The sequence below is a fragment of the Macrosteles quadrilineatus genome, unplaced genomic scaffold (assembly GCF_028750875.1).
Source record: "Macrosteles quadrilineatus isolate MER2022 unplaced genomic scaffold, UCM_ALF_1.0 Scaffold_2__2_contigs__length_208266976, whole genome shotgun sequence".
In the NCBI taxonomy this organism is placed as follows: Eukaryota; Metazoa; Arthropoda; class Insecta; order Hemiptera; family Cicadellidae; genus Macrosteles; species Macrosteles quadrilineatus.
In genome coordinates, this window is record NW_026542595.1 from 133,721,800 (window position 1) to 133,735,733 (window position 13,934).

Consider the following 13,934-nt stretch of genomic DNA (forward strand, 5'->3'; position numbering starts at 1 on the left):
AAGGGTAAAAAATGAGAAAAACCCATTTTTACCCCATAAAAACCTCGTTCCCATGGTCCGATCATGCTGGTTCGGGAACTCATTCAAGTTTATCCTACCTTACACCTTTAAACCAAATTTTATCAAAATCAGACAAAAATTACTCAAGTTATCGTGCGGATGGACACATATATATATAGATATATATATACATATATACAAATTTGAACGAATGGTGTTTTTGGCCTCTGGGGACATCAAAATGAAAAAGTAAATCGGTCTCGGACCTAGGTCTTACCATGAGACCTACGGTAATAGCTACTTCCCTATAGGGAAATTCGTTAATAAAACCAATTATGAAGATATTTTACAGCACTGATTATTCTCAGCTGATTCTATTTCAATCTTACTATCCGCAAAAATACAGAATGCGAAAATGGAACCTAAAAAGCCTCACTGGTGACGATTACAATAATAATAACCAATCAAAACTTAACAATTTTCAAATTAGTAGGTCAGGCATCAAAGACACATGCTTTACACCTATTAGATTATTTAGCTGTATGAAGGAAATATGACTTACAGCAATAAACCAACCTTTACCCCTCATCTTATGACAACCCATTGTTGACCAAAATGTCAGGGTCCTAAGTGCCAGTTCTGTATAAAAGCTCAAACTTCTACTTCATATTCAATATTGTTCTTACGCAGCAGCCAGAAGCCGCCATGGAATATGTAAGTTTTCAAAAATGCATTATTTAATTTTTATCTTTATGTCAAATTTAAAACTTGGTGATAGCTTGAAGAAGATGATATTTGAAATGTTAACTAACACCACACATATCAAGTCTAAAGCAGGGAAAAATTTTATACTGGAAGGGTTACTAATGTTGAGAAATGATTTTGTAGATGATAATCATAAAAAAATTTTAAAAATACAATAAATTTCCATACATACCTACATGTTTTGTAGCAAAGAACTAATGTAGAATTTGCAACCGAGGGTGATTAAAAAGACTAATACTAAATAATTAGAAATACTAAAAAAAGCATATTCTAGAAATTCTTATAGAAAAAAACTTTTGTTTGTTTAAATCAGGTAAAAATAGAAAATATAGGTTAAGTGACAGAGAACAGCTGAATTAGATTTTCACGTAAACACACACAGACACTAATAAAACTTAGCCATCAAATTGAAATTAAATACTTAATTAAAATTTAGTATGCCTACACCTTGGCTTTTGTAAAGATTTACCGCTGGCTGAATTGTATCAATTTTCAGTGCTATTTTATAATATATACTATGTAAATCAATTAAACTATTTTAAAAACATTGTAACTTTTATGTTTCAGCTTTTCCCAGTATTTTTACTAACCACTGTAACTGGTGCTGTGGTGTATCCCTTCCAAGATGGCTTGTACCAGCCTCCACCTCTTTTAGAAGGTAAGAAAAAACTAAAATTTGAAATATAATCTAATTATCTAATGTAAAATTTAGATTTAAGCTATTGACGTGGAGAATGATTATAGTAGCAACCAATGATTATAGAAATCCACATATTTTCTATCTATGTGATCTATGACTGGGACGGTGGCGTAGTCCTGTAATCCAACTACTAGTAGAAAACAAGAAAATTGGTGACAGCTGGTCCATATAGATTGTCTTCTTCTGTATCCAATAGTCAATGGTATTACACAATGTATTATAAAGCAAGTAAAGTTTTTTTCATATAAATAGAACTAGACATTCCCATGTTATAGTTGTCTGTTTGCAGAATGAAAATAAATTTAGTTGAATTGAGTCACACACTTTTAAAACATTTTAAGATCATTAGTAATTGATAAATTTCCACAGGAATAAATAGAACAATTTTTCAATGACTGGTTTAGCAATGCATAAATGCCATACACATTACAAATACCATTGTTGTATAGGTATAAATACATGTCTGGATTATTAAGGACAGACACATGACACATGCATTCAACGAGGATAAAATTATGAGGAAAGGAGCTAATAATTACACTTAATGTTTTAATCATAAATATATATATATATTTTTTAATTATAAATATTGTATTATTATATCACGCCAGAAGGAGGGGGAAAAGTAGGTGTTCACAGTATGAGCATGATAGCATTGACTATTTGATACTGCAGATATAGTTGCCGTACGAGTCTTGCTGATCGGGGTATTTCATGTGAGACCGAAAACATCTTCCCGGGAGAGTTTTGTACAAATTTTGCCATACTACCTGCAAATGTACTCATAAAAGGTTTTTGGCTAAATTTAGACATGTAGAATAACAACATTATTAACTAATATTTCAATCATTTCGCCACCTTGAAAAAATTGAATACTCTCCTGGTATGGAATACTCATACCTTTTTCAAATTTATCAGGCAGCATACCTGAGATAATTCCTTCGACTTAACTATTATTTCATGGGAAGTTTCACAATTGTCTCCATCATAATACATTCTGTAATAAATTAATTTGTAAATGTTCACAGTAGACTTACTCCTACACAATGATGGTCATCGAAGTGATCCAACCCAACAAAATATTTGCAATGTAGATTTGTAGTGGTGAGGGAAGTTGCTTCGTATTTAAGCCTATTGCAAAACTCACTGGTAAATTTATTGTACTCCAGCTGATTTTACCGGTCCCTCTCTGTAGTCACTGGCTTTTTTTAAAAAAGAATGCAGAAACTAGCAGCTTACTGGGTAGTGTGGGCAGTGTGACGAAAATTTATTTATTTACCAATGCATATTCATGTTTCAGCTCGTCAGGCTGGTCCGGCTATCTCCACTTACTACTTCTCTCGAGGACGTCCATCCAACCACGGAGCTCCTCAACCAAACGTCCAGCTAATCCCTTCATTCGCTCAAGAAGCGTCACTAAATTCCCCAGAACTATCCTTCGTACGCAAACAACCACCAACTGCTCAATCGGTATTGAATGCTCAACCATCCTTCGTGAATGATCAAATGCCAATTGCAATTGGTCAACCATCAATTTTGAATGTTCAACCATCATTTGTGAAAAACCAACCGTCAATTTTGAATAGTCAACCTTCATTTGGGAATACTCAACAATCAATTTTCGATAGTCAGACATCATTTGAGAATGTACAACCATCAATTTTCAATACTCAATCATTTACTAGAAATCAGCCCTTCGGAAAAGACCACCCTTCAAATGTAAAGTATGAACCAACACATTTAGATACTCAACCTCAACCTTTTTACAACCAACCATCACACTTATATTCACAGCCATCATTTGTGTTTACTTTACCCACTATGGAGTATTATCTACCTTTTGAGGACTCTCCAGAATCCTCAGATTTTTCCAAGCGGTCCTCCTTCCCTTCCCAGGAAGAATAGGTGTTTGGTATGAATAAACAGTTTCATTAGAGAAAATAAACATGTATTTACAAAGTTTACATATTTTTTTATAACTACCTGTTTTATCACCATAATTAAAAAATAATAGGTTATAAATAAATGAAAGATATCACAAATATGACCCTTAATTTCTCCCATCGGCTTGTCAACAGCCCTTATCATGGGAAAGCCGTGGGAGTAACAATGATATTTTATGGGGAAATCACCAAATTTGCAATAACCTTTGAACCGTCATTTGTAAAGCTACGGGGAAGAAACTGTAGTAGTTATAGTATACAGTATAGTGTAAAGTTTTACGTTATTTGGACTATTTTCCATATAAGTAAGCTTGCTATCCTCACTAAAAAATCTTTAAAATATATCAAAGCAAATCAAATAAAAATCTCTTTATTCATGTCGTACATACACAAGAATAGTGTCATGAAATAGAAAAACTTCTTCTATACAAAAGGTATCTATTATTTCTACTGCAGCTAATTTTGATGAGTAACTAGTGGCTTGTAGGGGCACTGGCCCCTATAATATTCTAGTAATTATTTTGTACAAATTATTAGTCTCATGGGTTACCCTAACTTGAATAATTGTTTAACATTTTTATATATTATAGCCTAATATGTATGATAGTTATTACATAGCTGCATTAAGCATTTTGATGTCTGCTCTGTTTAAAATAAAAATTCCAAAGGACTGTTTATGCGGTGTGTTTATAATTTAAACTTTCTAATCGTAATACAACTAAAGAACATTTTCAATATTAATCTTTATGACTATTAATTAAATACATATAAATTTTGTTGAATATAGACAAATTCACTTCGAAAAAACACATAGAGATAATGTCATCCTCCAAATTGTAAAATGCAAAAACTCTCTGTTTAACAGTATCCATATTAAAGTAGATTCCTTGGTCTTTATTTGGTAGTATTTTAACATCATCTGGCCGCTTTACCCGGCTAAAAGCAACATAAAGCTGGCCACTGGGTAAACATTGGTTTTTTTCCAAATAAATGCCAACTTTTGTGAAGGTTTGGCCTTGCGCTTTATATAGAATAGCGAGAGCTAATCACAATGGGAATTGAATCCTTGTAAACTTAAACGGCATATATTAGCATCTGTAGATATTAGTTTTATTTTGGCATCAAAAATATGTTCCCTTTGCCTACTCCAGTAATTCCTTCTAACTTTTTTCAGACATACTTAACACAACCAATCGTACTCCATTAACTAACTGATTCAGATCCTTAAAATTGTAAAAAAGTCTATTTCAGCTTTATAATACAGTAGTATACATATTACAGTACATATTACAAATTACCATATGCTTTAAATAAAGTTAAACCACATGTTTTAAAGTAAACAAAGCAGACATGACCTTGGATTCCCATGCTATTTAAATGAGAATTAATTTATTCCGTAATAACCTTTTGGTGCATAATTAAGGAAAATGGCTAATTTTCCCCAAAATTTCATGCCCAGACCTTTAAAATGAGACCTCTCCCAGCTTTCTACGGCCTCCCGTTCACTCACAATTTCATTGTAAAATTTTGGGCTTACAGAATTAGATATATAGATTGGCTCAAAATTGTGCTGAAATACATAAATCTTTTTATTTATTCTTAAAATAATCTTCTAGAGAGTAACTACTTTTCTTGGCCAAACAATGTTTCACATTATTTCTGAAATTGTGATGTGGAAAGCGAATAGTGACCTCTTGTCGGGAATTTTTGATTTTGAGTTATATACATATTTGAATTCCTTATTAAATTCTGAATCACTTGGTACAAGTCCCACGCATCTGCGATTTTTTTTTTAAGTTATAGGACTTAGAAATGTTGTTATTGAAAAGGGTCATTTTGAGAAAAACACTTCAAAATTTCAAGTACACATTAAAACAGTTTTTTTTTATTTAAGAACAGATTTTGGTATCAAAAGAAAGCTTATAAGGTCTCTTTGGAGGCAAAACCAATTTTTGTGTTAACTCTCGATAGTTTTCATTTAAATAATTGTTTTATAGAAGCTTGTCGTAAATTCGCATTTCAGAAAAGGGACCTCTTGTCGGCCCTATGTTATTTCTCCATAAGATAAGAAAAGGTACCTCTTGTCGGGACCACAAAATTTGTGAGATATTTTGTTCTCCGTACACTGAACTTTGTTGTAGTTCTCTAAATTTCCTCTAGAATGCAGGACAATTCATTTTTTGGACTAAAATCTGTTTATAAAGTGAATATTAGAAATGGGACCTCTTGTCGTTATGGCAAAATTAACATTGAACTACAAGAACCTTTTCTCACCGTACCTTTTCCTCCTTTTCTCTTTTCTCTTTTTTTTTGGTAGGTACCTTTTCTCAGACCGTGCAGAGGCTAACAAAATGATTTATTTCGACCTTTTATCTTCAATTCGATATTTTAACCGGTCCTGTTCTATGATAAATGAGGTATAACAATCGATAAAAACCCGAATTTCAATATTTTCGGCCTTATTACTTATATCGGACGTACTGAAAATTTTGCATCGCCGACAAGAGGTCCCTTTTCGCTCTCCACATTACAATTAGTTTTTGTCTATAGCTGTTTTAAGTGATGGTGGTAAATGAGCTGAGAAAAGTATTGTTTTACTGAATCGTCTTCATCTAGGTTCAGAATAATTCTTGTAACCTTCTTTTGAAGTATAAAATTTTGTCCAGATTTTTTTTACTCTCATATGTTGCCAAACCATATGTACTCTCATATGTTGCCACACCATGCAAAGTATAATATAAATTTTAGGGTTTAAATGTTGCATAGAAGTGACATTCTTTTAAAAATAAAAAAGCCAGAAGAAATTTTTTTTGTAAAATTTGAACAAGAGGTAATCCCAACTTAAGTTGCAGTCAATGTTTAAGCCTAATAATTTTGTTATGGCTGAACTAGGTCTTTCTTTGTTCTAAACTGTGGAAAAATACATAAGATTAGTTTTGTTGGAATGCAAAAATAAACTATTCCTCCTAAAATAAGACTGAATACTTTTTAGTTGCTTTTTACATGCCAATTCAAGATCATAATTTTTTGATGATGTTTATTAAGTTAGAGTCATCTGCATATTATACAAGTTTACTACTGCTACCATTATTATTTATAACTGAGGGCATACGGTTCATGTAGCAAAGAAATAATAAAGGTCCAAGAATGGATCCTTGAGGAACCCCATACTCAGTGGTAAGAGATATGGAATTATATTTGGTAATTTTACCATCTTTAGAGGATATACTTAGGCGTGCAACAGTAAATACTTTTATGAAATTCAAATATGTTTAAGTGCACTGACCGAGCGGTTTTTGCACTAGAGATAAATGATTGCTTTTAAAAGGCATTTAAATGCACCCAAAAAGAAGGAAACCAAAACCAGTTTGCGACAGGATGAAGACCAAAACCAGTCTCTGATAAAAACATAATTGGCTCAGCTTGGAAGCCAAAAAAGAGCAAAAATTATCAAATTTAGTTAATTCGCTAATTTTACCAGTATAACTATGTACTGTAGTAAATAAACTATTGTACCGTACAAGGCTAGTTGAATTCACACGTCTTCATGAAATCATCCAATTCCTTAGAATTATCGTAGCTTGTTAATATTCCAACTGGTTTAGCTGTTGTAGCAGCAATAAAAAAATCTTAGCCTTTAGTTTTAGTGGTTTTTAAGGTTCTGTTACTATGTGTCATTATTTGTTAGCAAACTCTCTCCTGAAAAAGTCAGCAGCTGTTTTTTGATGATTTGAAACTGGTCCCAGCGCTACTGAACATTTGGCTTTTAATAAATTGTCTTGGATAATAAAAAAACTGCTCTTAGTCAGTAACAAAACTGTCATGTCATTCATTTTATACTTCATCCACACCATAAAATACAAATCCTGATGATGTCTCAGTGTTGCATGCATTTAATATCTAATATTTTACCAACCTTTTATTTCTCTTCCTAAATAAAACATTTGATACCGGTATGGACAAAGTATTGTTTTTGTCAACATTTTCGAGTTTCAGTTTTGGGGGTGCCCCTGAACCCAAAAAAGTTGTTTTTGAAGTAACATGTGTTTGTGGATGAGTACAGAGCTGCAAATCCCAACTGTAGTTAGACATTGATGAAATTTGGTACTTGGGTACCAAATTATTTACCAAATAATCCACGTTATCTCCAGGATTTTTTTTATTTTATTTTGATTTTCAATGGTGATTTTTCATAAAAACCAATAAAATAACAGAAAGGTTTGATTTTTTTACAGTTCAATCAATTTTAATTAAAATCTAGTTTGTTGTTGTCTTTTTAACTCCCCTTGCTGTAAAAATTACTGATCAAAAGTTAATACAACTTTTGTGATTTTCCCCATAAAATATTAATAATCAATAAAATATCATTGGTTACTCCCACCACCAATGAAAAATGGTTGTTGACTAACTCATGGGAGGAAGTATGCCTCAGATACTTGATACCCTTTATTTAACTCTGGAAATCAATACTTAAAAATTGAGACGTCTTTATAAAGTTAATAACTTAACAAAGAATGTAAAACAATGAATTTAATGTTAACAAAATTTTTTTTGAATTTGTAAATCTTGTTTTACTGTCTACCCCTGTGATGATCATTGTTGCTACCCAGTGACCAGGTCCAAGGCCAGGGGGACGGTGGCCCCCTCATGGGTATATAAGGGCCCCGGGCCCCCATGTGGTCACAGTCAGTTCCAGACGTCCACTCCGCTCACTCAACTCACCACCCACCACTCACCACTCATTCATCATGATGAAATACGTAAGTATCACCTTGAATTTGTTCAACTTTGAAATTTAACTTCAAAACTCACTTTTGTTAGAAATTACCTGTACTGTGATGATTTCAATTATTCTTTCAACTTGTTGAATTTTATTTTTACTAAATGTACTGGTAACATTTTGAAGTGTATCTTAGTTCTCATATATGACTTTCCGTTCTTTCATTTTGATATGGAGTGGTGATTAAGTCGTTTTAGCAGGGAAATGATTAAATTTTATGTAAAAATATTCTTTAATTTATCTTGAAGTAGGTATTAGAAACACTATTCTGGTAAAGTTATTACAAAATATACATTTAAAGAGTGTTTAGATCAGTATTTTTTTTATGATTTGCAAAAGTAAAACAGAAAACATCCCAAATTGATGTAAATCTAACTCCTAAATAATATTTTTTAATAATTAACCAGTGTAGTTTTGTTAGTTGTTTCAAAAATCATATTTTATAACTATTTTTATACCTTTCTCAATAAATCTTCCAAGAATAATGCATTGAATTTATCAAAGTATTAAATTGGTTCTCATTATACAATTTTCAAAAGCATTGTTAAAGCTTGATCCAATAAAACTCTGGATAATATGAAGATTTTAAACCACGCCAAAACCACTGGCAAAACTATGACAATGATTTCGTCTTGAGGATATTATCAAAACCACCTTTATATATTTTTGAAAAATGTTTACCTACATAAAAATCAAATACCCCCGCCGCAGCAAACCTGCAGACTAAGCGAATTTCCATATACACAGCTGGAATTCCACTAAATTGTTCCCTTAAAATTGTCAGATTTATTTCCTATTTAAACATCATTAATATTAATGAGTACTTAGGTTTGCTGCTACAGGGAAGAAAATAGGGGGTTTTTATTGAAATATTAATAGTTTAGTATGAAGTAAACAAAATTTCAAAATTTCATTAATATATGTCCATACACAAGCAAGCTACAAACACTGTATTTATTCTCCATAAGAATAACATGGTAATTTTAAATTTACATTATTTTGCAATTTTTCCGTAACCGTTAGGCATGCAACAATGCTTCAATATACTAAATTATTTGTTTTTTTGAGCTCTACAAAATGGTTTAGAAAGAAATTGCAAAATTTTATGTTTTCAGGGTGAAAAATTAGAAAAACCCATTTTTACCCCATAAAACCCCCCATAAACCCCTGTTCCCATAGTCCGATCATGCTGGTTCGCGAACTCGTTCAAATAAATGTAGGTTTACACGTTTATACCAAATTTCATCAAAATCGGACCATTTTTGCTCGAGTTATCGCGCTAACGGACACATATATAAATATATAAATATATATATATATATGAATTTGAACAGATGGTGTTTTTGGCCTCTGGGGACCTCAAAACGAAAAACTAAATCGGTCCCGGGTCCAGATCTTACCATGAGACCTACGGTAATAGCTTATTCCCTATATGGGAAATTCGCTAAAAGGATTATCTGTTCTAAATAACGTCAAAATTTAAGTTAGATGAATAATTCTACTACAATATTATTTATCAAACAATTATTTTAATTGTAATTTGAGTTTTCATATTATTTTTAATTTGTCAAATATTCTAATTAGTTTAATAGATGATTATGTCTTTGTTTGGTAATTTTTATGAAATTGATTAAATTTAGTACAAACCCACATTTATTCGAACGAGTTTGCGAACCAGCTTAATCGGACTATGGGAATGGGGATTAATGGGGGGTTTTATGGGGTAAAAATTGGTTTTTCCCATTTTTTACCCTAAAAACACAAAATGTTTTAATTTCTCTTCAAACCATTTTGTAGAGCTTAAAAAAGAAATAATTTTGTATATTGAAGCGTTGTTGTATGCCCAACGGTTAAGGGGATAGTTCAAAAAATTTTAAATTTAAAATTACCTTATTATTTTTCTGGAGAATAAATAAACTGTTGTAGTTTGCTTGTTTATGGATATATTTTGATCAAATTTGGCAATTTTTTTTATTTCATACTAAGCTATCAACATTTCAATAAAAAAACACAACTCAATTTCTTCCCTGTAGCAGCAGAATTTCTACCCTAAGTATTCACACTCACTAAAATTAATGTTATTTAAATAGGAAATAAATTTGACAATTTTTAGGGAATATTTTAGTAAAAATCCAGCCGGGTAAATGAAAATTCGCTTAGTCTCTGCAGGTTTGCTGCGGCAGGGGTGTTATTCTTTAAAGTTTTTTGGTTTTAAAAAATATGGCAAGACTGCAGTTTAAATCTTCTCTTAAATAATTTTGAAACCTAATTTATACTGCAACTGACAAAAATGTAACCCGATATTTAATCAAAATTATTTTATACATTGTTATATTCTGAAAATTTCAAAAACATAGTACACAAAAATATTATAGTTTTATCATTGTTCAATACTACAATCCTTTTGATCCTTATTGATCCTTATAAGGTTATCCTTATTGATGTTGCAATTTCAAGAGATTATTGGTATTTTCAATATCAATTTCAAAAAACGTTTTCACAATAATTTGGCGTCTTAAGATGAGAAAGTACATTGTACCTTGAACATAACAAATATTAGTACACAAACCGAAAGTTGGAAAATCACAAATAAAACCACACAGGGAACTTAGTAGTTTACAATCAAACAAAAACAAAAGCCCAGAAAATAAAACAAGGTTTACGCTGGAGCCGCCATCATGCCCATTAATTGTGTTTTCCTGATTTTATTTTTTACTATTGCAGTTTTATTCAAAAATTCAAGGGCTTACTGTATGTTTCATTTTATTTGTGTGACTGACTATTATACAGTATGTCCTCTTTGTGGTTTTATTCGTAATTTTCCAGCTTCGGATGGGTTTTTATAGTGGTCTTGTTGGTTTTAAGGACTTTCTCAAAACCTTGATGGCGGCCTCAGGTTCTAGATCCCAAAATGTTGTGAAAACTCAGTTTCTTTACCAATTGTGATGGAAAATGTCTGCATTAATCTCTTAAATAACATTAACTCGTCATCACCATAAATGAACTCTTAACAAAGAATTTACTATTGTTGTTTTCCACAGTTGGTTGCCCTGGCACTCTTCGCCGCTGTCGCCCTGGCTCGTCCTGAGGGTGATAACGAGGCCGCTCGTGACACCAGAGGTAAAGCAATTGAACAGCTGAATTAAAAAAAGTGTATGAAGCAAGTTGATAGTTGAGTAGATTATATGAGTGATAAATTTAGTCACCAAAACCCAATAATGGTTTTGTTCGAAGTTAAAGTCGTGGAAAATATATATTGTGGTGACAAACTTTCTAGTTTGGTAAACTAGACTAGTTTAGCTATATTTTAATATTTCTCAAACATGTCTATAAAGGGTATTATAGAAAGAAATGGTGGTTAAAATACTTAAGCTAATTTATTTTTAGTTTGTTTTAGCTGTACAGAGTACAGTCCATGCTTACTACTGTGGCCATACTGGTACCCCAAATGGTACTTAGCCTCACTCACACACTGCCTCCAGCCTTTTCTGTCCTGGGCCTGTATTTCATTTATTCCCAGCCTCCTTAGGGTCCTGTACCATCTTTCCATCTGAGTTTTGGCCTGCCTGGAAGCCACCTGCTTTCTGGGTTGTTCCTCAAGACCCCTCCAGGTGGTGGGTCTTCATCTCATGTTCTCGTCTGAGATCATGACCTGTAAACCTGAGTCCATGGTCCAATTCGTTACATGTTTTAAATCAAAATCATTTATCCTCTTAATAACTGCCAACCTTACTCATCTAGTCATTTAGGTATATTTTAATCTAAATTATTCCTTGATGTTCCAGCTGCCGTGGCAGTAGCCTACCCAGGCGCTTATGCAGGTGCCTACCCGGCTGCATACCCCGCTGCCTACTCTGCAGCTTACCCGGCCGCTTACCCCGCCTACGGAGCTGGTGTCCCAGTCGCTTACGCCTCACACCCCACCTACGTTGCCGGTGCCCCCGTAGCTTACGCCCAGCCAGCCTACAAGGCCTATGCCGCCGCCCCCGCTGTAGCCGCCCCTCACTACGCCGCTGCCCCTGTTGCCTACGCCGCCCCCTCATACATCAACGCTTACAAGACTGTCCACGTTTAAGACTGAAATATTTTTATAAGATTTTTAACGAATCGGCTCACCTTCCCTTCCCCAATTCCTTTACCCCATCCAGAAAATTGAGTAATAAAATTAATTGCAAATTAAAAATGGTGTTTTTTAAATCCCCTTGACGTTATGTGTTACTTCAGTATGACTTATAATTGGATTAAAACTGAAATTTTAGAAATACATATAGTTTGAAATTGAATACGTTTGATGTTACACCTCTTTATACAGATCAAGTGTTATGAGAAAACCTTGTGCTTGCAAAACTAGTTACGAGCTAAAAAAACTTATTAAAATTGTAAAAATTAATTGTTTAAGTGACACTAGTGCGCAGAGGGCAAATGTAGAACTAATTTAGAGTCAAGGAAATAAGCTGATCAGTTCCCCTTGCTCTAAATCAGAGCTTGGGAAACAATAACTATCTTTGATATCAGCTGTCAATGTTGTCAAAAATAACTACTCTCTATACCGAGTTATCAAAATGTGGAATTAATTCACTTTAAAATCCAAAAAGCCTAAAACTGTAAAAAAATCTTCTGCACACATTGTCATAACAACACAATAGTACATTTTATAACTATACTAAAGTGACTCTTTTCAACCCGAGCTCAAGTTTCACGAGGCTAAACCAAGATAAGCATGGTTTATAATATTATTGAAAAACTAGAAAATAAAAATAATTTCATGTAAAAATAACCCTTAAAAAAGCAACTTCTAAGGTCTCTGGCTGAGGCAAGCTGTAGCAAGATTTCCCCGAAGGGACTCAGCTCCTGAACTTGTTTGACCAGCCAATCCTTTGTGGCTGCGTTAGCACAGCCAACCACCAAGGCTCCTTCAAGATGGCAGCTGCTTATCCTGATGTCTTTGCCACGAATGGCCCACCTAGGCAGCTCCCCCTTGATTTTGTTGGCTTCAGCCTCCGTGGACGTTTCCTGGACAGGTGTTCTGATCTGATGATGGCCATCTTCTCAACAGACAGTGTATCCAGGTGGGTGCCGGTGCTCTCTGTGAAACACCCGAGCCCTCTCCCTCTTTCGTACTCGTCTTCTTTTTCTCACCCCAGAAATCCTCATGTGTCAGGTGATCTCGCCCCCTCTTTCCTGGAGGCTTCATTAGAGTCAGCTCATTAAAAGACGAGGGTGCCACCCTCGTCCTGCTTTTTTCCCAGCATCCTGCTTCCCGTAGGAACTGGCTTTGCAGGGAGCTGGGTTTAGGTGCTTGGCAGCCCAGGCCAGCCTCCTCTTAGTTCTGGATAGCACATTTTCGCCTTTGGCTAAAGCATTCGCTATTCTCCGTCTTCGCAACTCGCTCCTGAAAAGTTGTTTTTTTCCATTAATTTCCGGTTTCCGTGAGCTTTTCGTCATCGTCAGATTTCAGTAAACTTTCCTCGTCCATTGGGGTCATACGTTGTTCCCATGAATACTGGGTATCTAAGGTCCACCTCCCCAGAAGATTAGAGGGGTATACGACTGGGTTCCCCCTGGTTCCCAGAAGGCTCAGTTAAGACACTGAATATTAGGCCCCTATTGTCACGAGACTCTCAGGACGTATCGTATTACACCTTAGTCTAGGGCCCCCCTCACTTGGTTCTGTAGGTGGACCAACACCCAGTTAACAGTGAAAGTTGGAATTTAGGTGTGGCCAATCTGCCGAACCAACCCTGCA

The 13,934-nt window shown here is 34.0% G+C and overlaps 2 protein-coding genes across 2 annotated transcripts; both read left to right on the forward strand.

Moving 5' to 3' along the window:
- Positions 1 to 683: 683 nt before the first annotated feature.
- Positions 684 to 3,370, forward strand: LOC128984917 (uncharacterized). The gene is made up of 3 exons (XM_054404286.1): positions 684 to 714; positions 1,333 to 1,423; positions 2,766 to 3,370. Exons 1-3 carry the CDS (start codon positions 706 to 708, stop codon positions 3,368 to 3,370), a joined length of 705 nt encoding a protein of 234 aa, XP_054260261.1. The 5' UTR covers positions 684 to 705.
- A 4,726-nt stretch (positions 3,371 to 8,096) lies between these two features.
- LOC128987416 (cuticle protein 16.5-like) lies at positions 8,097 to 12,371 on the forward strand. Its single transcript, XM_054408248.1, has 3 exons — positions 8,097 to 8,168; positions 11,230 to 11,308; positions 11,974 to 12,371. The coding sequence occupies exons 1-3, from the start codon at positions 8,157 to 8,159 to the stop codon at positions 12,261 to 12,263; spliced, it is 381 nt and encodes a 126-aa protein (XP_054264223.1). The 5' UTR covers positions 8,097 to 8,156; the 3' UTR covers positions 12,264 to 12,371.
- The last annotated feature ends 1,563 nt before the right edge of the window (positions 12,372 to 13,934 follow it).

Bases quoted from the DNA above. Each gene is read 5' to 3' on its own strand.
- LOC128984917 (XM_054404286.1), top strand. The intron at 1,424-2,765 runs GTAAGAAAAAAC...TTCATGTTTCAG, and splicing joins GCCTCCACCTCTTTTAGAAG to CTCGTCAGGCTGGTCCGGCT.
- LOC128987416 (XM_054408248.1), top strand. The intron at 11,309-11,973 runs GTAAAGCAATTG...TTGATGTTCCAG, and splicing joins GGCCGCTCGTGACACCAGAG to CTGCCGTGGCAGTAGCCTAC.